Source organism: Puntigrus tetrazona, chromosome 8 (assembly GCF_018831695.1).
Source record: "Puntigrus tetrazona isolate hp1 chromosome 8, ASM1883169v1, whole genome shotgun sequence".
NCBI lineage: Eukaryota > Metazoa > Chordata > Actinopteri > Cypriniformes > Cyprinidae > Puntigrus > Puntigrus tetrazona.
The window spans coordinates 19979124-20005626 of NC_056706.1; the positions used below are offsets into that span (position 1 = coordinate 19979124).

Below are 26503 nucleotides of genomic sequence, written 5' to 3' on the forward strand. Positions count from 1 at the left end.
TGTTAAGCGAAAGGACTCTGGCAGGACAACTTGTCCCTATGCCTCTGTTCTCCGGTCATACGTCAATGTAGAGTCTAATAACCATGTCCAGTTTTCCGTTTGCTTTTACAGGCTGCCCCACCTCAGCGGGCCCAGGACAGGCTTTAACGGGTGGGCCGCATCTTTCTTGTGCCTGATGAGTCAGCTACTGTCCCTTGGTGGGCCTCTTTTTTTTCCACATGACCTCGGGCGAGAAGCTAAAAGGGTGTTTTTGAAGCGTATCCTTCAAGAAACGGCAAGTGACAATAGCAACTTATCCGTCATAAACTTGAGACAGCGAATGTTGTGTTGAAGTACTTTTATTAACATATATGACACATTTATATAGTCGTACAATATGACTGTATCGCATTGGAGCATTTCTAACTTGTGTATCAGTCAGTGACGTACTGTACAGGTGGATGAGTTTCTAAGGTGCTTTTTTAGAGCACGGTGGTAGTCAAATTGCTGCACACATCATGACAGATAAACCGCCGTCCCATCAACACGTATCCAAATGTTCCTCAAAAAACCTTACAGTAAACAGATCTTAAAAGAGCCATTCTTTTCGTGGTGTGAAGAACATTTAAAAAAATCCCCTGCTCTATAAACAATCTTTGTGGAATGTAAATGTTTACTGCGTGTTATGGATGTTCTACACGGAACCATTGATTCCAAAAAATTACTTTTATTGTTAGTGCATGTTACATACCCTCATGAGAACCAGCAATGTTTGCTTAGGATTTGCTGTAATGACAAACCAAAAAAAGGTTTTTCTTTTGTAAATTCAAGTGTGTGTAATATATATATATATATATATATATATATATATATATATATATATATATATATATATATATATATATATATATATATATATATATATATATATATATACACACACATACATATACATGCTGATCTCCAGTTGAACCTCTACATAAGGCTAAGAACTACATCAGACCTTAAATGAAGGTCTGAGCAACTGTATACGATACATTGTGATCACTGGCATGTTTACCCAACCGCTCTCTCCGTTTCCACAGAGCCATTTATATGCACTCAGTAACTGGTTCAAAACCAGTTCCCACGTATTGAGCCCAGCAGCTGAACTGATTCACATGCTGGTACGTAGTCTGCTATTTCAGTTCATAGCTGAGATCCAAACCTCAATTATAAGCGTTCTGTTTATTACAGGCCGACTTGCCTTTAAAGTCGCAGTTAGTGAAGTACTGCACTGCTTGTGGCCCAATTCAATAAAACATTTTAAGCATATACATCAAGTGTAATCGTATTTAAATACATACTTTCCTAAATTAAAAACAGTCGAACTCTCAGTATATGCCTCCTTGAGCTGATAACCAGGCTCTTTAAGAAATGCTGCTCTGACACTAGAATAATGAATGATGGTTGAATAAAAAAAAAAGAATAAATAATAATAATAACAACCATCTAAGTTAGTGCAAGTTGACTGCACACGCCAAGTCAAGGGTTCATATTAAAGGGATAGTTCACACAAAATTAACAATTCTGTCATTAATTACTCGCCCTTGTGTTGTTCCAAACCTGTGAGACATTTATTCATCCTCAACACAAATTAAGAGATTTTTCATGAAATTCGAGAGCTTTCTGACCCTCCATAGACACCAATGGTACCACCATGTTCAAGGCCCAGAAAGGTAGCAAGGACATCAGTGTTTATTTGATCAAGATACGAGAACACTTTGTGTGTGCAAAAACAAAAATAATGTTATTTTAGCTATTTTTGTATTCCTTGCACATAAAAAGTACTCTCGCAGCTTTATAAAATTATAACCATTATATACCAATCACTGAAGTCGTGTGGTAATTGCGTCGCTGTCTATTCAGGGTCAGAAGGCTGTCAGATTCATCAAAAATATCATTTGTGTTCTGAAAACTGTACTGTAATATAAGGTAACTATATGGGGTAGGGTTAGGTTTAGGGTTAATACCTAGTTATTGTAATTACTACAGTAAGTACATAGTATGTACACGAGGAACAGGACTGCAAAATAAAGTGCTACCGATAATCCTCAGGTGATCATGTGCTTTATTAAAGATAAACGTGTCAAATGGGAGTTGGAATATCGTATTGTGTTGACTTTTAAGCCATACTGAAAGCAGCTCAGTATGTACATTCAATAATTGATTGGGCTAGTCATCATTACAAAAGCCGGTCACGATGGACCTGGGTTGGAATCCGCCTCCTAACAAATTTCTTTCTCCCTTTTTAAATTTCAAATCACATCAGAAATGCATTTATTTCCAATGCAAATTAAGGAAGTAATCAAAAAGTTGAAAATAATTGGGTACTAGGGTAGGTTATTGTCCCAGTAAGGGTGTCAACCATGGCATCCATTTAATCATTTGAATCAAAATCAACATTTACGCTCAATAAGTTGCATTCTTTTGCACTTAGCGTAAATAGCATATCACTAAATAATGCTGCTATTTTCGATTAGTGTAAACAGAATCCATCGCTGCTATATATTTATTCATTTCATTGCGCTTCCGGACACACCCACTTCTGTCTGGCAGTGATTTTGGATTGATTCGATGGCGTCGCATCTGATGTGGACACCCAAAGTGCTTGGTCGCTGGAATCTTGGAACAACAGTTTTAATTTTTGGGGGAACTACCCCTTTAAGAATTTGCAAATCAAGCATCATCCGATCCAAACTAACATTGTCAAAAAGCGAATTTAGTTGGCTAACCAAACATCTTGCTCGTCGGTGGTAGTAACCAAACGAAGCACTGAAATGTGAACGACCCTTGCTACACATGGGCTGCATCTGTAATCGCATACTTCCTTTACTATATAGCGGGTGAAAAACATTCAGATTCACAGTATTCATAAAATAGCATACAAAACATATCCAGATAACGCCACGGGACAGGATTTGTGAAGAACAGTAAGGCAACAACAAATGCAGTATCTGGATCTCATTCATACGACACACGTTCACACCATATAAAATACATTTTAGCGCTCAGAAAGTAATTACTCACTCTAAAGAAGCGCCTATTCACAGAGTACGCGATTTCAGACACAGCTTTTCTGATTACGGTTGCACATTCATTACGAGCCCTTTAGTGTTTTAGTTTTAAGAGCTAATTAGTTGCATACAGCGTTTTCTGCTCTGATATTCAGGACATTGCGCCGCTAATTTTTTTGATTTGAGGTCTTACACCTTGTTTAAGACTTCGTTAAGAATGGTAGGGTTTTTTTTAAATAATAATAAAATGTTACTGAAGTGTTGAAAACGTGTTTGGGTTGGTTGATCTAAAAAGAAAAAATCCCGTAGGAAACACTGGTTGCGTATAAAGTACATGCTGCATAGTGTTGTTTGAACTTCACAAGTAATGGCTTTCATTTGAATTTGAATGTATGCAGAACCTGAACAACACTTCATAGAGTTTTCAATTGGCCATCACTTGGCCAATGTCATTAAGACTCATATGATTTGACTCCCAGATGGAAATGCAAATGAAAAAGAGGTCTGGATCTTTCAATCGTAGATGAGCAAAAACAAACAACATATAACAGAGGTATTTTGAAAAGTTAATGCAGATGATTCATCTGCAAAGGTCAGGATATCTTGATGTCCTCAAAATAAACTGCAGGTTTTCCATGCATATTTCTGCTGATTCCTCCTGTTAAAATCCAGGATTAAAGTGATCCGCGCAGCAGAAGTACAGCAGAGATGCTTTCGGACACCTACGATGAGCCTGATGAGGCGTTTCCGTCAGCCATACGTGGCCATCAAATTTAATAGTTTACTGCGTCCTAATGACACGTTAAGAGTAAGTGATAATAAAAGAAATAGAAACCATAAATTAAAAAAAGAACAAAAAAGAGAAAGAACCCATTAAACCGCTGTATTGCGTCCTTATGACTCCTCACGGGCAACTTGGCCACTACAGACTGAATCACGCTACATTGACTTCGTTCAAAGGAACATTACGCTTCAAAACACGTCTCGTGGTGTTTTGATCATGATCTGACCGAACACTGGACATGCCTCGGTCCTCTGGTGAACAATTTAACATGGACAGTTCTTGCTACGTGATGTAAAACAAAAGCGCAACGCCGCTGTCCAGGTGTCAGGAGCGTCTCTCGGCCTCCAGGCCCTCACCTGATTCACGTTCCTCTCCTCAAGAACGACTGCGGTCCTCTTGCGTTCCAACCAAAATCTTGCTGTAGAGTTTTTGTTGCTCCTCTTTGAAAGTGTCTTTCACTTTTCCTCGTTTCAACCCGCCATCCCTGAAAAAAAAAAAACAGATTCAACTAAAGGAACAATAGGGTAATTTTCCAACAACCCTAGAGTTAAACAGGTAAGTTTTAACATTTTCTAATCTATTCAGCCAATCTTCGGGTCTGGCGACAGCACTGCTAGCAAACCATTGAATCTGAATGTTTCGATATTTTTTCTATGTATAACTTGACTCTTCTACGATAACATTGTCTACTAAAACTGAGGTAAAATAAAAAGTTGTGATTCTCTTATGGAGTTCCTGGTTCAAATCAGTTCAAATCAATTTTCGGTCGGTCTTAGTACACAATATAACTATAGAAAAGTTATACCAAATATTGAAAATCTTTGGTCATTTTGAGCGTAATGCTAACGGTCTAATCAGATTCAGTGATCTATGCTAAGCTATGCTAAAAGTGCTATTGACAGAGTAAAACTCAACAGTTTAACTCTAGGGGAGTTGGAAAATTAGCCCATTTTTGAAAAAAGTGCCGTGTTCCTCTAAGGCCAATTTACCTTCTGAGAAAATCTGCTTTTTTATGCCTAAAAATCTGGTCAAAACCATGTTGGCTGGTTTTAGAGGGGTTTTGGCCATTTGTCAGCTAAGCTTTAAACCAGCTAAGACCAGACATTTTCTGGTTTAACATCTCTCTGTTTTTAGTACTTTTCATTGGTGTTTACACTGTAAAAATGGGCACAGTTTTAATTTTAATTTAATTTGGCAAAAAGACTGTAAAATCTGTTAACTGGTTAACGTTAAATTCTCTTAAATCTATACAGTGAAAACTGTAAATTAATCTAACGGGCCGTTTCACAGTATTTTACTGTAAAATTAACAGTTTTGGAAAAAAGAACAAGCAATGCTTTAAAATCCCAAAACTCCCGTTTACACACTTTCAAATGAAATAGCAGTTTTTTTCTTATCAGATATACACATTAGGGTTCACCTCCAATGTTATGTGTGTTACCATTATATTGTTTTATATTTGTACGAGCGACACTGTGCACCTTCTATACATTATTATCTACTTCAGCTTGTGAAAAAGCTACTTGTGATGAGCTTTGGTTTATCGTGTGGCTTTCTTTACACCCCCTTTTTTTAAGGTGGTTATAAATGCATTATAAAAGATACAAAACAGATTTCAGCACTTCAGCTGGTTGATATATTAACCCTTTCCCTGCCAATGCATTTTTTTCCCCAGCCACTGCAAACATTATGGTTAATTTTTAATTCCAGAATATTTTGTTGTATGAATAATTGAACATACCGTCTGCAAAAGCAACAACACCGAGCCTCTACTTTTGAAACGAAAAGAATAGGAATAAAAACCTTTTTTTCTAAGTTCATGCATTTTTTTTTTATATATCAACCATTAAACAGCCCTACTTCCTGGGTCATCATTTCATTCGCTATTAGGCAGTTTTTTGATTTATAAGCCATTAGCTGTTTAAAGATCTTGTTCATTTACATATGCATATGCTTGCAAATGCTTTCTTCCTCACATCAGTCTTTCAGCACAGTAACGTATAGCAGTGAAAATACGGAAAGCCAGAAAATTGGTCAGAAAACATGATGTCTGACTCACCACAGCAGGTCCACCAGACCACCCTGTCTGGCAATGGCTGCCTTTACTCTGTTAGCAAACTGTACTGCATCCTCACCTTCCTGCAAAGAGACAAAACAGACCTTGACCAAAAATAACCTTGATCTTTGGTTTGGAAATTTAGTAAGGGTCAAATTTTTTTTTTTTTTTATAATTTTCACTTAATAGCATGGTCATTTCTAACTGAAGAAACAGCTATTATTTTCTGAAATTGGCCAAAAACAAATACATAAAGGAAGGACTTCCAACATAACTCCAGTGATTTTCCAGAGAACTACTATAATATTCAAGGTGGTGGCGGATCACACCAGCACAATGATTTACCTATGGTGACCATTTCAGGGTTTTTTGGGGATGGGAGCCTTTTACATGGGTTAAAAAACAATGATCCATTTGTTTATTTGCCTGCCCACATGCAAACGCGGATGTGCATTTCCAATCTGTGGTGGGTGGACAAAACTCCAAACCCACACGGGCTCATTTGTGTTTGATTTGTGTATTAAATGCACCAATGCAAAAATGGGAAGGGCAGTGCAATTCATTCATACCACAGATTTTACTGCTTTCACAGAGTACCTGTCGTCTCATCGGAGGCAGGTACCACACGCTGCAGACGATGGCCCAGCTGCTCATCATCCTGAGCAGATAATTCACCATCCCAAACTTACTGCTGTTCCAGAAGGCATCCCCAAACCGAGGGTCATACTAAAAAAAAACACAAAGAGATGCAAATTAGATACTATGCAACCGTCACCACAACGCTGACAAAAAAAAAAAAAGGTCATCTATTTTTTTTTTTTTTTTATTTTGCATAATCTTTATTTTTTCCAGTAAACACACACACAGATATTCTTAGAACAAATTGTAATAAGTAAAAATGTTTTCAGATAATATTTCCTAAATTAAGATTTGAATGATCTTTATTTGTCTAAATCCAATGCGTTTAAAGTAAAAAGGGAAACTTCATTTGGAATATATCACAGGCTTTTTACTGCAATGTAATTTTTGTTGTATGTGTGTGTTTGATAAAACGTTTTTGAAAAAGTTCTCCTGGCTCTAATTTACAGTGCTTCAAAATATTGGTCACTACCTACCAGTATTACCAAGCTTGGTAGAGCCAGGATAAACGTTTGAAAAGACTGTGTTCGTCTGAAGAAAGTCACGTAGACCTAGGATGGCTTGGGGGTGAGTAAAAATGGGGTCGTTTTAATTTTTGGGTGAACTATAACTTCTAAATTATTCTACAGCTGATAAAGTAAAAGATGTACTTTAACCTTTGAAAGCAGCTTCACAGCTAAGAGCGAGAGTAAAATCGTCCAGCCTACCAGCTGCAGCGTTAAAGGGGTCATGAACTGCAAAACCAAAAATCCCCTTGATATTTTGATACGCAAGAGGTCACTGTACCGTAAAAACATCCCACAAGTTCCAGAACTCAAAACTTTCTTGTTAGTCTAAAAACAGTTTATACTGAAGGCAGTCTGCCAAAAAGCTTGTGGACTGCGTGACTCTATAATGCAGCAGATAAACACCGCCTCGGCAGAAGATCAACTCCTGCTTCTACGTCGCTGTCTGTTTAGCCCCGCCCACCGAGTCACGCAAGCAGTGTAAAGCAAACGATAATGACTGAAATGTCTGGCATCATTAAAATGAACATTCAAATATCTGTTTATTTAAAAAAATGTATGAATGACAAATATTTTTTTTAAATAGTTTTACATTTATTTTTAAAGTTTTTGTCTTTTTTCTGAACATGCTTAAAATGAGGCATCATGTAATATAATTAGGCATTATCTACAACAAATGTAAGTCACATCTCAAGGTTCCATTTGGATAGCAAATGGAAAAATTGAAGTATGCCGTGCCAGTTTCAGTACACGTACATACAGTCGGCCGGTTGTTTATTTTATTAACACATGCTCAGGTGAAAGTCTAATGACAACAAGAACGCGTGCCGACAAATAAAAGTGTGCGAATGGTTTCTTAGCACTTTGTGTTAAACCACTCTTACTCATTGAAACCCAAAAATTAACCCAATAGTGCCATTTCAGAGAGTATCACGTATGTAAAGAAGGTATGCTGTTCTGTATCAGCAGCACATTGTATCATTTACTTCCAAGTCTTCAATCCATCTCACACCTAAGAAAACACAGCATTCTAATGAGGGGGGTTAAAAATAGCCTACCACTTCTAAATGATGTTTTTTGGAACAATAAGTGGACCTCAGAGAACAGTACAAAATAAAACGGGCAGTTCATGGTCTCTTTGAAAATACTATTACTAATACAAAACTAGTAATCTCTAATTTCGAAACAATCAGTATGTCCTGAAGGTTTTGATTGTAGAAGGCACACGCCAGAGGCTATTTGCACATGTAAATAATCAGTGACAGACAAAAATAAGCTCTTTATCCACTCAAAAGAGGACGCTGTGGTCTTAGTAGATGCCAGGGTGTTGTGGGTGGTTTTAAACATGCTGCTATGCTGTTCTGGGATAGCTAGGTGCTCTCTTACTGGACCAAGTCAAAAGACAAGCTGTACAACAATATGTCATACTTCAAGGATAGTTCAGTATTTGAGCTTTCTGACCTTTATGGCGACCGGGTAGACAGTTGAGCCAATTTCAAAGCTTCCTTTCTTGAACATCATGACTGATGTGTTATTAATGCAGGTGCCTGGAGAACATATGAAACAAACTTACAACCATATTAACAACCGGTTCATGACACCTCTTCGTTACTATACCTCTACTAAACCTATATATATATATATATATATATATACACACACACACACACACACACACATATACATATATATATCTATATATATATATATATATATATATATATATATATATATATATATATATGTGTGTGTGTGTGTGTGTGTGTTTTGTGTTAGTGGAGAAACTATATACTTATGATCAACAACTGTGAATTTAGAAAAATTAAACGCTTATTTTTATTTATGAATATCCAGTATTTGCTTTCTGCTGTCTAAAATGATGATGTCTTTAAATTATAAAATGTATCATCATTCAAAAGGTTGTAAATTATAATTATAAACAAATAAATTATCATGGCTTCCAAAAAAATTAAAAACATTAAGCAGCGCTGTTGTCAAAACTAATAATAATAATAAAGGAAGATTGGAGTACTGGCTGAGGATATAAAAATATATTTAAAAAAATATTTATAATATTTCACGGCATTACTGATTTTACTGTCTTTTTGAACAAATAATTGCAGCCTTGAAATACATAAAGAGACTTCTTTCAACAGCATTCAAAATCTTGCTGGCTCCAAACTTTTTAAAGGTTGGCGTGAAAGCGCTAGTTTGAAACTAGTGAAAAGACTAGTGAAAGCACTAAAACTCAGTGGTCTAATCTAGTCTCAATATCATATTAATATTCTGAGAATGAGTTCAGCTCACCTTCAGGGAATATGAGGATGGGCAGTTTGCTTTTGTCCTTTACGTGATCGCTCAACCTGAAATAAAATTCATTAAACCAATGACAATAATACATAAAAAACACAATTCAGCAAGATATTTGAACCAATAATGTTGCTGTATTTTAGAAAAATCAAAAATAAGCTGTGATGCCGTCACCTTTTAGCCACTAGATGGCGATCTTTGACTTCTGAGCGCTCGAACCAGACGTGTGGACAAGCTTTCACCATAGACTTCTGAATAAGCCCCATCAGGCCCCCATGGATCTGACCCACCTATAAAACACACACGATTAACCCTTTCAGAGCATCTTTCTCTGGAGCTGGAGATCCAGTCAAACACACACACACACTTACCATCGCATAGCATCCGTCACTGGCCAGTATAATGACGTCAATGGGTGACGTGTGGTTGGCGACACAGATGCCTCCATTCTTGGGTTTATTTTCACTGCCCCAGACAGAGACACAGAGAGAAGATTGTGAGCGGTGCGTGTAACAGTGGCAGGACAAGCACGGCGATGCGAGGTCACGGTAAACAGGTCACATCTAATGAAAGCGTTTCTGCTGACGTCCGACAGTTTAATAGTTGTCGTCTTCGTGCTGCTTTGTTTTCACAAAACTCTGAATGTCCCTGTGAAAGGAACCAGTCGGACTGGTCAAGGTCCTGAGAAAAAGCCTCTTTCTCTTTTTTTTTTCTTTGTTCTTATCGCATTTTGGGAGGAAGATAAAAGGAGGAAGAGAGAGAATGCACAGGAGGACAGTGACCTGAAATACCACACGTGATCACATTAAGGCGACACAGGAACGACAAGATAAAGACAGCACTGAAGGAGTTCGAATTCAGCTGAAGACGGTTCATCTGACCTGACCGAGGAAAACCAAGCTGATGTTAACCTATTGTGTTTTATGACGTCTGCCCCCACTCTCTCTATCAGATAACATTAGAGTCATGAAGTGCCGGATACTTATACAGAACCTGCTAGAGTTAAAGGGATAGTTCACCCAAAAATTTATGAAATAAAAAATTCTGCCACTAATTACGCACCCTCATGTTGCCCCAAACCTGTGTTTAAACCTTTGAAACACAAATTAAGATATTTTTGATGAAATCTGACAGCTCTTTGACCCTCCCATTCACACCAGTGATGATCAAGAATCAGAAACACAGCAAGAGATTGTTAAAACGCACTTGCACTGCGCCTGGTGTATGATAGGTCCCATGTATGTGATTGTGTGTGTGTGTGTGTGTGTGTGTGTGTGTGTGCGCGTCTGCTTGCGAGCTTGTGAAAGTGTGTGTGATGTTTGTTGATTGTTCAAATCCGACTGCTAGTGTGACTGAGAGCATCTAGCTGTGAGAGCACGCGTGATTGTAAGCATCTCATTGTAAGAAGTGAGGCATGTTATTGTGGTGTCTGCGCGTGTGATACTTGGGCATGTTATGTGCGATTGGTAAATCGCGAGCATGTGATTTTGAATGCGAGTGTTTCTCCGAATGGAACATTTGTGTGTGTGACTGTGCGTGCACGTGGACGCTAATGCGAGTGTGAGCATCTGATTGTGTGTCTGTGATTGAATCACAGCTGCGACGCCTCTTACCTGTGATGGTATGTGATGATGGCAGTCAGCGCTCTCACGCAGATACGGTAGCACATCAGATGCACTTTCTCACTGAGAAAATTTTTCACCCTATGAACGCGAACATATTCAGGGCTAGGTTAAGAAAGCGAAACGAGTGAGCAGAAAAATGTATGTTGTTTTTTTTAACCACGTGTCCTACCTCCCGCTGGGCAGAAAACCAATCATGGTGGTGAAGACAACCAACAGGCTGACTCCCGTGATCGCTAACGTCAACCTGATCAACCAAAAACAAGGCATTTCATTCTTTAGAAAATTAGTGCTGTCAAAAAATTACAATTCAAGATTTTATTTGTCACATACACGATTATATATATGTATAACCAGCAGTGAAATGTTAAACTACACATCCGGAATAAGTTTTTGTTTGCATAATATGTGTGTGTTGTGTGTATATTTATGAATACATTAATACACGCACATACATATATTTCAAAAATATCGACATGTGTATATATATATATATATATATATATATATATATATATATATATATATATATATATATATTTAATATAAAATAATATATAATATATTTAATATAAATTAATATATTTAAAATATATATTTTTGTATGTATTTATGCATAATTAATATACAAAGTATACATAAATATCTTGTGTAAACAAAAACTTTAATAAAAAAAATCTCATTTTAACAACACTAAACCATTTTTCATTTGAAAATGCGCAGTAATTTTTGTTTAAATTTTACTCGATTTGTAAAACTATGTATATCTCAGATGTCTATAATTTTAACATTTCAGCATTTTTCTCAAATTGTTATTTTTTTATTAGTGTAAATGCATTTAGTGTATATAATGTATATAAATTACTAAGTGCTTTCATATAAAGAAAGTCAAGTTTTGTGCCTCTGACTACAGAACAGGATATTAATGAAATGGAGAGACTGTAATATGTCACAGTTCAAAAATAAACCTACACAGCTATATGATCACCAGAGTACACACTCCCCAACGCCCCGATGCATGCTGCTGAAACATGTAAGCAATGACACTGGGCCTTTAGGTTTCTGTCCATGGCTCAATTAATCCCACAACACCTAGGTGAGAACATCTGATTAAACGGAGCTCAGCTATCAGGAGCTCTTGTTCATCTCAAATGTGCACACGGGACGGTGAGGAGTTTCTATTAAAGAATGTGGGTTAAGGCCACGGCCCTGACTGACATTAATCCTACACAAGCTCCATATGGCCCTGAGGGGGCATCAGAATTAGCCTGTATTTTAAGACGCTAAATTCAGACTCGTGTGCCAAAACAGAGCAAGTGTCTCATGGTGGATCAGTCAGAATGATGTCAAATTATAACGTCAGCCAATCAAAGATAAGAGTTATTATATATTTAACGCATTAATTGGCAGTTGAATGATACAAGAGCTGTTTTTTATGCTCGGTCCTATAACATACAGTGGTCCCTGTAAGCACTATAAGGGGAATTTAATGAACAAATGTACCCTACAATAAACCATGTACTGGATCTATGCTGGATTGATTTATGACAGACATGTAAAGGAGAGCAACAGCAGTTCTCTCTTCATCGGTTTCTAATTTCAGTGCTCTCTGCTACGCTCCCAGAACACACAGAAGGTAATACCATAATAATTTTGCGACCCTAGACCTAGGTTGTACTTTGTAATTTTAAAAAAATTGTAGCAGTAGCCAACAATACACTGTATGGGTCAAAATTATCTGTCAATATTACAAAAATAATATTTTTCTTTTATGCCAAAAATTATTAGGATTTTAAGTAAAGATCACGCTCCGTTAAGATATTACCTACGCTAAACAAAACAATATGCTTCATTTGGACAACTTTAAAGGTGATTGTTTTTCAGTCTTCAGATTTTTTTCAGAGCTTCAGAGCTGCGACACGCCCATAGGCTTCCACAGGAACTGAGGAATGTGGAAGTAAAGCATGTCATGAAGTGGCCAATAGTTCAAAACAACCAATAGCTCCGGCGCTGAAGCCCATTCATGCTAGTGCTTCTTAAGCACTAAAACTACAGCGGTTTTGGGCATTTTAACGCATTAGCTTATCTCAGAGATCTGGCCAGTAGTTGTATTTTAGAAAACGGGTCATAGTTAATGTTTATTTTTAGATAATAGGCAGTTATGCTATATATTGGAGTTGGTTAGGATGAGAAACGCCTTTAATAGGGCTAATGCTAATTACCGTATTTTGAAATGTTTTGCGATCTTTCTCTCCTTGTAGGGAGTTGAATAAATTTCAATAAAGACTGTCCATTAAAAGAATACAAGAAAGATTTTCCCTAATTGCTGCTGCTGTCCTTGTGTTTATATATATATATATATATATATATATATATATATATATATATGCTGTCTCTGATCACTCCCCAGAATAAAATGCAATTGTACAAAGTAGTCAGGGTACGCAGACAATGCACATGACTTGATAAAATCCCTAGAAAGTGCTGCAAGTATAGTGAAACTGTTGTCTATCCTACTTAAACCCATTGAAAAACTGACTTGTTTGGAACTATTGAGAGCTCCATGAAGCACATGACCGCGCTGCAGCCGGATCAAAGTGTGTCCCATTCTCAACAGCTCTGTGTACTGATACATGAAGACACATCTTTCAGAGGCTATGAATTAAATCTGCCCAAAAGCAGGGGAAAAAAAAGCAAACATATTAATATTGGACATTGTAAAAGATACAGTCACAATAACATTGATTATGTCCTACTTTATCTACATGCATTATTAACATTCCTTCAGAGAAAACATGCTGCTTCAAACAGCCCGAGAGATTGTATTGTAGACTTCTAGAGAAAATGAATGACGAAGTCTGTCACAATGGGACCGCTGGGAGGTGTTCTGGGCATATATTTTTCTGATTTTGTTCCCTGACATGATGCAAGTTGCAAAACGAAAGTAAAAAGTTTGTTGCTTTCTAACAGGAGACAGTTTCGTCTCTGTTTTATACGCATCAACACGTCTTTACAGAGCACTCTCACATAACGCACTGAAGCAGCCCCTGCAAAGAGTAAATAATAAGAAGGTATAGGTATAGGCAACATGCCTAGAAATGATATACCTTTAGTTAAGATAAGTCTTTTTAATGCATTAAGAGACAAAGTTATCAGAAAACAGACACTCCAGTTATATAATGTACTGTGACAGACATTGTCTTTAATTTTGTTGATACAGGCAGCCTTGTGTTTCCTGATGAAGAATGAATAGAAATTTCCACGTCAACTCAGAAGGAATTTGAATAATGTGAAGGAATTTAATTTTAATAATGCACATAGAAAGTAAGAAATAACTAGTGTTATTGTAACACTTTTTTTTTTTAACTCCACAGTATAATATCTTTGAACGTATCTGACTGTATCTTTTATAACGTCTGATATTAATATGCTTGTTAATAGCTTTTTCCCCTGTTTTGGGGCACATTTAATTCATAACCGCTGAAAGACACGTCTTTGTCAGCTTTTTGGCCGCTTCATGTATCCATACCGTAATAGCACAAAGAGACAGGCAACAGCAACAGGCTAACAATTCTGCACAGCGCTCAAGTATTAATCTAGTTCTGTCACCTACACACGCATGCAAAACTTCCAAAACACCATTAGTTCTCTGTTCACGCTCCGCTTTATATCTCCAGCCGCCGTGTTTTCGAACGATCTGCATTTTCAAAGCCGTATTGAATTTTGCTACAAATGTCCCAGAACGATTTCGATGTAAACATCTCCAGGAACACTTAAGATGTGAAAACTAATTTAACTCGTTAAGGTAATGTTTAGTCATTAAAAATAATACAATTACCTATTCATTCAAAGAGATGCATGAGAATACCAACATCGCTGCTTTAATTTTATGACGTCATGAGCAATCCAGTTTTCTATTATTATTTTCTATCATTAGTTAACACCCAAAATAAATTTAGGTATAATCTGTATGATCCGGAAAACACAGCTTATTGCTGTTACGGAATCACGTTATGTTTAAATAGCTGTTTCTCTGAAAAATAATGATATAGCCTACTTAATATGCCTTCCGAGGAGGACACCTAAATGCATTTAAAAAGATTTTAGTTTGAATTTATTTAGCCAACATTGTACAGAATTGTCGTATCAGCCATTTATTGGTCATAAAGTGTCATTTTCATATCAGTGCCGTTTAATACAGGGGTGTCAAACTCAGTTCCTGGCGGGCCGGAGCAACCCTAATTAAACGCACCTGATCCAGCTAATCAAGTACTTCACACATGCATAGTATATGTGTTTTAGCAGGGTTGCATCTAAACTCTGCAGGGCTCCGGCCCGCCAGGAACTGAGTTTGACACCACTGGTTTAATATCAAACCCCAATTTCCTTCTTCCTCACCTGAGAGGCAGCAGGAACCCATAACGGATGACAACGCCGAGACCCCACAGCACCGTCAGTCTGGAGCTGATGTGCTGGAAGTTATAGTTGCTTCGGGTCAGCAAGTTCCAGGACTCGAGCTCCTCTGCCGTGAAACGCTTGGTAACCTCGTCGTCTACGATGCTTTCGATCCCCCGGCGGCAGAAGTAGAAGGTGTCTGACATGTCAAACTCCGACGAGGAAGGGGAGGGGCCGGCGGTGGTGGAGGCGGAGCCGTCCAACTCTCGTCCGCTGCCGTTCCGCCGAATCTCTTTGAGCTCCTCCTCCAGCGACGTTGGTTCTTTAGCAATGATGCCTGAGATTAAATAACAAATATCAAAAATATTAAATATCAAAAACTTTTAACATGCAAACCGAATTTACGGACATTGCCGGTAACCGTAAAAAAAAAACACCTCAGTTCACATCCCATGAGATCGACGGAGCACTTGGGAAACGCCAAAACAAGCAAAGCCGCTCTGGTTAACAAGCACACAGCAGGAGTAACAGATCTCTTTCCCACAGGTGTTTACACAGCCTCTGAAACACGTACCATTAAGACTGTAAGGCTTGTACAGAAGATGGTTCTTCTCCTTGGCTCCTCTTTCCATTCTCACCGTGGCCCACTGGAAAACAAAGTCAATTCGATCTTATTTCCACTGCAACATCCTAGTATTGTTTTACAACAGTAAGAATTATGTAAATATTTACGCATTAAACATACTCATTTTTACGTCACAAACGAGCGTGGCTGTTTTAAAGTCAGTTTTGGAGGACAATGAAACTGGAAGTGCTCAAATGCTACGGTAACTTGTTTCCAGGTTTCGGCCCACAGCACACTATTACAAACCTAACATACATTCAGCCGGTCATTATCGAGAAATAAAACCACACGTCCTCAGAGGATTACGTCATAATGGACCTTAAAATAAAACTGCCTCTTTTATGATTTGAAAACACATTGCAGTGAACTACAGCACAAACACACGCGCGTACATATTGAATATTCCCCTAGGGAACAACAAGCGCTTTATTGAAAAGCTGTGGGAGGAAGGAATAATGTCAGTGTGTTAATTCAGGCATGTGGAGCACACAATGCACACAACTGACTTGCTGCACCGAGAAATCTGACAACACTAAAGATATCTTGCAAAATTTACACAGGTTTAATTTCAATTCCTCGATTTTGGGCCTAATAAATCGTCTTATTTTACAATCTCAAACAGGGATTCTTCTAATCTGTAATAAGAGTACTCTGAGTTCAGAATACAGACAAATCAAAGTCTTTATTATTTTGTCCTTGGAGATTATGGTACAGTAAAACTAAATGCACGTCTCAAACTGCAGAGCTGTAGGTGCTACACACACGCACTTTTTAGCATTTTGTTTTTACTTTTAGAAACAATATTATCTATCAAACTTCCTCTTTTTTGCTTCCTTGTGACTGGGTTGGCCAAGCTGAACGTTGTTTGACGCCCAAACACCACGACGTTTCACCAGAATTGAGTTTGTTGTTGGAAAATACTTGTTTCCAGACGTTTCAGGCGGCACGACCAGAGTCGCACACATGTCTGCTCATGCCGAGCGAACGCGCGAGCGGTTGCGTAACGGTTTCAGACGGATGTGAGGTAATGTTGAAATAAATCGGCCACAGCTGGAGAGGAGCAGCCTCCCAGCTCTTCACTTCACCTCCATGATTATTACATGGCGGAAACGAGCAGTTGAAGGAAGCTAATTATGCATTTTATAGAAATGATCGACATGTCCTCATCCGGATCTCATTTCTCGGACCTGGCGTCTTCCGTGCTCCGATGCTGTGTTTATATTTAGATCTTAACAGGTTTTAGAGTAACGAAAATGCAAAATGAAAATGCAAAGTGCATTTAATGTTCAGCAACCTTCAACTCCATCCACATCTTATCAGATGGCCTCAATAATATAACATTATGAGTATGTAAAACCTGTTAATGTGCTCTGGAAGCAGTTCACACTACTAAGTGCACTTCGTAAATAAACAAAAAAGTGCGCCATAATTTTTGGACAAGGTACTAATCATGTTTTTCGAGCAGATTCCTAATATTATTTGATAATGTATATAAATACACATGAATAATGATGCACAATATTATTATCAATTAATAACATCATATTTCTAACTGTGGTTTAATGGGTAACCCTTTACAATAAGCTTCATTAGTTAAAATTAACATGAGCTGAGAATGAACAATACTTTTATAGCATTTATTAATCTTAATATTAATATCAGCATTTACTAATGCATTATTAAAATCACAAGCTGTTTTTGTTAACATTAGTTAATGCATTGTGAGCGAACATGAAATATGAATGATTGTATTTTTATTAACTAACGTTAACCAAGATGAATAAATACTGCAATAAATGTATTGTTTATATATTTGTTTGTTTGTTTTATGTTAGTTATTACATTAATGTTAACAAATGGCACCTTTATTGTAAAAAGTGTTAGATTTCGATTACAAAAAATGCTATTTAACAATTTAATGTAATATTTAGCTATTTTTTTACCATACATTACAATGTGTGATGCCTAAATTAATTTGTCGTATTTAAAACGTCTGGTTTATTTCTGTTGAATGATTTGTCACTGATCTGTCTCCCTCCGACATTCTGTTCAGTGAACAAACGCAGGACCACAAATAAATCGGTCTGAACAACAACACCCTGAAAAGAGAGCAAGATGACCTTCAACTCACCTTAAACACCTTGAGCAGCGTCTTCATGTAGAGGCTGCGGATCCCGAAAGACAGACCGAAAACGGCAGGAACGATGATAAAGACCAGGAGCAGTGTGAACCAGACAGTGAAAGAGATGCCCAACAGCATGCACAGCAGGTTATTAAAAGGAGATATAAAAGGGCCCATTTTTACTAAATGAAAGAGTGGTTTGTTTTCAGGAAGAAAATTAATAAATTGGGAAACGAAAGCGCTTTCTCTGGCACTTTTAGGGTCAAAGTCTCCAGAGCGCGAGGTGAATTGAGTCCATAAATAAGACAGGTGACATTATAAAGTCTTTTCCATTAGCGCATTACTGGATGAAGCAAGCGCATCATTCTGCGTGTGGCACTGCCCAAAGGCCATTTACTTAGCATTTAATGAAGCATATTCTTCAGCGCTGGCAATTCAGATGACCGCAGGCTCAGAACCCTGATATAAAGAGACCTGGAGAACAGGGGGGAAACACAAACGGGAAAACGATTACGATTCACTCGAGCGCAGGCTTATTCAAATGAAACTGATAGTGACTGAACACGCCAAAGTAAACGCAACAGGTTGATCACGAAGCCAACCGGAGCGGCCTGGAGCTACACTGCGATCTCAAACAAGGACACGTTTGAGTCATAGAGCTCCCACGAGTACAGCGGTGGGAGACACACTTACATAACAGAGGAGAAGAGGAGAAGAGAGGAGAGGAGAGGAGAGGAGAGGAGAGAAGAGTAATGCAACTTAGTCTGAATTTTACTTGAAGTATCAAGCTAAAATATACTGTCCATACAATATGAAAACTTTGTTTTCATTAACTCAAAGTACTAATATATGTTTTCAACTAACATAAAACAAATTATATATATATATATATATATATATATATATATATATATATATATATATATACACACACACACACACACACAGTATTATATATATATATATATATATATATATATATATATAAGCTTCAATTCAAAAGGAAATAAACAACTTAACTAAGAAAAATAATAAAATTAAGAAAAGCTCATAACAAATTATTGTTACAGTCAAATTAAAATAAAAACTGAAGATAAAGCAAAAATAAATAAATTTAAACATCAGTAAACAATATTTAACTTAATTAAATTTAATATTCAATGAGCAATATAATATTAATGAATTAAATAACTACTCCATTTATAAATAATACTAAAACATATTTCTGAAACTGACCACCTCTTCTGAAACCTGGGGTAAAGTTAAGATTTTTAAGTAAATCTGAAAAACCATGCAAAGTAACCTACTTAAACTATATTTTTAAAGTCCTGCCCTTATTAATGATCTTTAAATAAGAAAAAGGAAATTAAAAAAGGTTCACAGCGGAGGAACTGATTATTTGGCTATCCAAGTCAACTGGGAATAACAGGAAATATACTGATTAAATGATTTGCTATGAAATGATTTATGTTAAAGTGAATGGCAATTATAGATCACATTTAAATGCATTTCACTGACTGATCTAAATAAATAAAAAAAGTACAATTAATTTGATTTCGATGTTTAAATAGCATTTAAAGAAATAAACAAAAACTTTCCTTAGAATAAGTAATGAATTTCAATAGCACTTTACTAGACTTCAACAAAATCCTTAAGCAGTGGTAACAGTAATGAAGTGCAACGAATCAATACTTACGCGTCAGGATATCCTTGCTCGAAACAAAAATCGATCACTGCATGACTTTATAAGCAGGTAATCTCTGCCAGCTAAAGCTTTCAGCTAACAGTAAGTTGGTTGATGAACGGAGCGAGCGGCGGACCGGGCGAACGTCTCACCGATCATCCGACAGACGCGCCGCTCGAGATCCGCGCCGTACTTAGAGAAGCGCTTCTCGGAGCCGCTCCGTTCTCGAGCCGAAGGCGCGTCCTCACGCCGGCAGAGCAGAGCAGAGCAGGCTGTCACGGAGAGGATGCGAGACCGGAGATCCGCGTGTCGTGAGTGACGTACGAGCTGACGCGAGCCTGTGACCACATCACGGGAGCCTTCATCAGAGTCTGACCTCGGTCTGCCACCGGGCGGCGCGCCGAGCCTAGGAAAACACAGTCCGGCACGGACGTCAAGGCGTTTCTGTCTCACTGGACAGAAAACTAACCAATAGTTATGTTCGCTTATTTAGAGGATTGGTATAAATGGTACACGTTCGCTCTAGAATCGGTACCATCTTCTTTTTAGGTCAGCTAGTAGTCAAAACGAATGTGATTGGTCAACCCCGAGAAGCGTTGAGAAAAGTAACAGACTGTGCGTGATCACGCCATCAGCGTGCCGCTTCCGCTACAGGTTGAATAACTCGCATCTTTACACAACTGAGAGGCTCAAGTAGCATTGAACTGAACAAAAACAGTGCAAAAGTTAAATATAAAAAAATATTGTATTTCTGACCAATCGGAGACATCTAACCTTCGAGTATCTAACCTTACCGTATACCTCAGTATCAGCGATTCTTACTGGCCAACAACAAAATAACCGACGCGGACTACCTTGCCGAGATGCTAAAAAAAACAACTTTTAAATTCTAAAAGGCTAAAATAACTGTTTAAACATAAGTACTTACGTACGATTCAGATACACTCTCGGTTTAAATGTAGACTAAAGACAACCCTTAACAACACAGAATTAACTCATTTTGCTATTAGTTAAATGCAAACACTCACACACACATATTGTAGAAACTATATTTTTCCAAGTATAAACTTGAATTGAATTGAATTACACTGAAACCCAGCAGATGGCGCTCCAGCACTGTGTTCAATGTCAGTTTCTACACATAGGTCTGGTCAGAAATCCTTGTAGGGACTCTCCACAGGCATAATCATATCATTTTTTTACTTGCACAAACCGCATTTTCTATCGCCCTACACCTAAACCTACCTCTTACAGGAAACTTTCTGCATTCTGTCTGATTTATAAGCTTTAGTAGCCGCGGGAACCTCAATGTAGGTCCTCACTGTAACACAAGCCCTGACTGAATCACTGACATGGTACTGCAAACTAACCTTTTTTTGTTATACTATATATGCTTGTTTTGCTTCGATTATTTCAGTAGCTGATTGCAAATACATAGCCAGTTATATAATGTTTCATGTAGCATTAAGCACCTCCTAATGAATTACAATATTGCATGTGATTGCATGCATATACAGCAGTAGGCTGTTTGCATTGCATGATGTTTTTAAACAAAAGTGCCATGATGCGAGTAGATTAAAAATAACTAAAAGCAAACAATAACTCCTAAAAATGATGATTACACATTACATGCAAAGATCATGAAACTTCCATCACAAACAAACACATACACAACAAAAGACACATCCAGAGATGGAGCCGAGCACATATTTGTGAATAATTGCACCCACTAAGTCCCTGACCTTTAATGGGGACTTCTGACCCCGCTACATGAAGGCCAAAGCGCACAACAGAGCCTGACCAGACTGTTTTCTAAGCAAAGCCTTCTCTTTGAAGTGACACCAGTGATCTCACTCTTGACCTTTAAATGCGAAAGGAAAGAAAAAAAGTGTTATCTATGTGCACCTGATCTGAGAACAGTGTGGCTCTCTGTGATGCAAAAGTTGCCGACTGCGGGTGCGTTTCTGAAATCAGTTTCAAGGATGCATACAGAGGTAAGAGAGAGGCGGCCTATAGGACAGAAGGTCTGCTGTGATTGGCTATTGTGCATTGAAATATATGATGGACTGACCTGAACTCAACTTTAAAAGTACACACCGAGCACACGGATCTCCACTACGGATCATCTAGACAGGTAAGGACAAAATCGTCAATATAGCTGGCGTACTAAACGCTGACAGTTCGCAAAAAAAGTTAATTTTGTTCAAATTAGCTCATTCACTAGACATAACGAATACTTTTACGGTTAACACTATGTTAATGTTAAATTTTTACATAAACGCTTAACATTTCTGCTGTATAACGTAACATTAATGCGTAAAAAACAAACTATTATCAACGAACAAGTAGTATAAATAACAAACGCCAATAGTATTGGTAGATTTAATCTTGACTGAGGTTGGGTAACTTATACAGTAACTAAAGTTATATTATAAAATAAATCTTCCTCAGACGTATTATTCCATTAAAAGTATTCAGTAATATCGACAATTAATAAAACTATTGTATGACTGCTGTTTAATTTAAAAGTAAAGTGTGTGTTATTCTATAAGGAAGTGAAATAAATCCTCCCTCTGTTTAGCAGGTTTTATTTATTTATGCACAACGTCGTAGTAATTTGCGCAAGATTAAAGACATTTGTTTAAACAAAGATTATAGATCTCAGTTTAAAAATGTCTTCATAATATTTATACTACTTTTTATTATAGGTGTATCCCAATTTGTCTTTTTATGCACTATATTTCTCCATATTGCAGAATAAGTTGTGCGCCCAGATGATGCATTTATTTCACCAGGAAAAAGTGGATTATCAGAGAAAAAGACAAGGGCTGGATCACAAACTGCTTTTCTAAACCTCATACTTTATAATATAGTGAATAGTATACGTGTATAGTTCATCACTTGGGTCACAATGTATGTCTCACAATTGAAAAAAAGTGTAAGCCATTGAAAAGATATTGTGCCATTACAAACCTGTATGAATTTCTTTCTTCTGTGAAACATAGAAGAAAACATTTCGAGAAATGTCTCGGTGTTGTTTTTGCAATTTCAATGCAAGTCGATGGGCCTCGGTTTGGCAGTCAACCTATCTTTATTTTGTTCTGCACAAGAGAAAAGTGAAAAAGGTTAAATAATGACCGAATTTTTCATTTTTGACCGAACTAGGCCTTGATCTTTTTCTTTCACTTTGCAGGGCCGATCACCATTATCAGTCACAATGTGGATCGTCCAGAAAGTGCAGGCGGGAGCAGAAAGTCTCCCAGCACAGATCAATCACCTCATCAGCAAAAACAAAGAGGAGATTTCCGTCAAGACCAGGATCTTCAATAAACTGCACAGCAACGTCCTCACGCCTGATAAAATCCCCGACTTCTTCCTGCCGCCTAAGCTGACCAAACGCTGCCTCGTGGCAGACGCTGAAAAAATCTCAAAGTGTCTGAACGAAGAAAAAGAAGCTCTCGGCTTCGCAAAAACGTCACTGTCGACACCCGGTACCACCCAGCCACTGAGAACCAGTCTAAATAAACCCACAGCGGCGTTGAGCAAACTCAAACCCATACCGTATTCACTGAAGTGCTACGAGTCCGGTTTATTCGAGAGTCCCAACACGCGTCGCAAAGAGTCTTTGTTCCATTCGGCGCTAACCAGTTACACACTAGAGCGGATGACCATCAAAACCCCCAAACTGTCCTGCAGGGCAGTGCTAAAGACGGCCAGCACTGAGAGCGACACGCCCTCCGCTGACTCCTCCCCTTACTCGACACCCCCGCCAATCAGAAGAGAGGATTTCGCCGTCCCCGAAGAGCAACATGCTCGCGTCTCCAGAGACGAGAAGAAGAAAGTTCACTCCACCCCAAATAAAAAGTTCGCGTCGAAAGACCGTGCAAAAGTTATTCGAGCGTCGCGCTGCTCCAAACTAGCCCCGCCCATCCAGTTCCCCCTGGACATGCTGCACTGCCAAGAGCGCTTCCATCAGGAGCACGTGCTTCCTCTTCCTCAGAGAGGCCGGGTGCGCGTCTCCGCCTTCAGGAGCAGCGTGGCCCGGTGCTCGACCACAGTTCGCATCCGCGTGATCTCGGTGGAAGGCTTGAGAGATCCCGCCGACCTTCGACCTCTTACCTGCAGCCTGACCCTAAGCCTCGCCCCAGGCAAGCTGCAGCGGCAGCACAGCGCCATCATCAGGAACTGCCGCAACCCCGTGTTCAATGAAGATTTCTTCTTCCAGGAGCCCGAGGAGCAGCGGGGCGGTCTGGGAGAGCTGGCGCTCAGGCTGAAGGTGCTGGATAAGGCCTCAGGACTGGGCCGAGGAGTGGTGCTGGGGATCGTCCTCAAACCTCTCCGTCAGCTGCTGCCACTGTGACGCAAACACACACGGAAAGGGGCTCCGTTTCCAGTGCTGCACGCGTGATCTCGCTAATTTAGAACAGCAAAAGGAGCGCTAGTTAGGCAAGGCACGGCTATTTTATTTATATAGCACATTTGATACGCAATAGTAATTAAAAGCACTTCATGTAAAAGTACAACAATAATTAGTTGGTGTTAAACAAAGTTAGTGTTTTGGAGCCATGGAAGGTCCATGCTCCCTGTTGAAAAAAAAAAACCCAGCAGACGCCGGTTAGGTATGTTTTGAAGCATGACTGATCAAATGTTGTCCATTTTCCACAAGTTGATATTATTCTTTAGGACACTGGTCTCAAACTCAATTATTGGAGGGCCACAGCTCTGCATAGTGTAGCTCCAACCAAGTGGGGGTTGGGTACCTGAAAACCAATATGGCACCGGTACCTACGTAACCAGTATGTACTGAAACTGAATCAGAATGCAGCTTTGCTGTTGCTCACTTCGGTGCAATGTCTGATTGAAACATTTGTCCCCTGGTTCTCCGAAAGGGCAACGCACAGGAAAAATGATTTCCTGACTGAGAAAATGCACGTGAATCAAAACGCCCTAATAATACAAACGCAACAAATCTTTGTAATAAGACAAGCATGCGTCTTATTTTCACTTACCTTTAAAGCACAGCACATTTTTAAACCCAACAAAAGAGAGCATTACGGCCGATTTATTCCAGCAAAAATGCTAATGTGGCTTTTTGTCACAGAATGACACAGTAAATATATTATAAAAAGAATACACTCATTATAAATATACAATGAATTATGAAAAAAAATGATGAATATTCATATTATAAAAACTACCAGGGATGGCTTGAATAACACAAACTGGACATTGTTGCATTCGAGTGTTTATTATCTTGGTTTTATTCAAGAAAATTTACCATGTGAAATAGGCGTCACCTTGAAACACTTTTGTGTCCCCTTGTGTCGAATCACAATTGACCCCCAAAAACGCTACATTTATTTGCACAACCTTCACATTTTTCACATATTTCCTTCACCGTGTGCTCTCAGGGGGAATTTCCTTCATTTTTGTAATGCTAGGAAACTACATGCTAGTTACTATGATCAGAGCTGTGGGTTTCTGTGTTTAATTAGTCTTGTACATAACCTACGTTCAGCATTCAGTAAAAAATGAACTAGAAATAAACAGATCTTGTGAACTGCACAGATATTATGCGGCATTAGGGTGTTGTTCTTTATTGTGTTGTGAGTATTTCCTGTATGTGTCTCATCTATGAAACTTCTAAATAGACATAATCCCCTGGAATTCATAATAGTACAGAAATAACATAGAATTTCAAAAATTGAACTATAAAAGTTACCAAAAATGTTTATTTTCATCTGATTAATAAAGTAATAACTAATCAAATGTGATTTCTCAATACTTACAATTGTTTCATTGCTTACTCTGGTATCATTTATAGGTTACTTTATATACAATTAAAGTATTTATATATTTTAAAAGGGATAGTTCACCCAAAAATGAAAACTATCCTGTCTTTTACTCACCTTTAAAACATCCTAGGTGTATGTGGCTTTCTTCCTTCAGACGAATCCAATCGGAGTTATAATAAACCGTGGAGACCTCTCCAAGCTTTTGAATGGGGAATCCACGCATTTGTACGATAATTATCCATATTTCAAACTTAATAAGCGCTTTTCTCTCACGCGCAAACCGGAAGCAGTCCCGGTGGACGTATGCGTCGCGCGTGCGCCTCTGGGAAATGTCATTTTTAAAACTTGTCCTTACTTCAGCGAAGGAAAACCAGTCTCCTCTTGGCTTGTATCGATATTCCCCTGCACGTTTTCTTTCCAAATCCCCTGTTTTGTGCTACTAATTCATGACTGCCGTTTTGTTTTGGTCGCTCTTCGTTAATCACGCGACGCGTACGTCATCCGCCGGAACGACTTCCGGTTTCAGCAGGAGCGGACGTGAGAAGAAAGTGCCAGTTAAAGTTGGAAATATGGATATTTGTCGTGCAAAAACGCACGGATTCGCTACAGGGAGACTTTGCTCAACCCCGGAGCCGCGTGAGAGACGTTTTATTACTAATAGGCGCACGTTATTTCACGTCTTCCGAAGCGTGACGGCTTTCACCACGGCTTTTAAACCCAGTCAAAGGCTTGGAGGGCTCTGAACTATTTCTATAATAACTCCGATTGGATACGCATACAACACATACACCTAGGATGCTTCAAAGGTGAGCAAAAGACAGGATAGTTTTCATAAAGATAAAAAAAAATCTATTTGGGGTGAACTGTCACTTTAATTTTTACTGTAATTTGAGTTTTTAAGTTTGTCATCACAAATATATTTTGTGTCTT

General features: G+C 38.3%; 2 protein-coding genes across 2 annotated transcripts; one reads left to right on the plus strand and one right to left on the minus strand.

Moving 5' to 3' along the window:
- Positions 1 to 1660: 1660 nt before the first annotated feature.
- LOC122350616 (glycerol-3-phosphate acyltransferase 4-like) lies at positions 1661 to 22990 on the minus strand. The gene is made up of 14 exons (XM_043247266.1): positions 22752 to 22990; positions 19791 to 20184; positions 18104 to 18568; positions 15922 to 15994; positions 15351 to 15684; positions 11125 to 11199; positions 10944 to 11033; positions 9702 to 9795; positions 9505 to 9620; positions 9328 to 9383; positions 8482 to 8567; positions 6473 to 6601; positions 5879 to 5958; positions 1661 to 4303 (listed from the first exon to the last, which is right to left on the minus strand). Exons 3-14 carry the CDS (start codon positions 18269 to 18271, stop codon positions 4195 to 4197), a joined length of 1410 nt encoding a protein of 469 aa, XP_043103201.1. The 5' UTR covers positions 18272 to 18568; positions 19791 to 20184; positions 22752 to 22990; the 3' UTR covers positions 1661 to 4194.
- Positions 21437 to 25566, plus strand: LOC122350617 (C2 calcium-dependent domain-containing protein 4C). Its single transcript, XM_043247267.1, has 2 exons — positions 21437 to 21912; positions 22972 to 25566. Exon 2 carries the CDS (start codon positions 22996 to 22998, stop codon positions 24136 to 24138), a length of 1143 nt encoding a protein of 380 aa, XP_043103202.1. The 5' UTR covers positions 21437 to 21912; positions 22972 to 22995; the 3' UTR covers positions 24139 to 25566.
- The last annotated feature ends 937 nt before the right edge of the window (positions 25567 to 26503 follow it).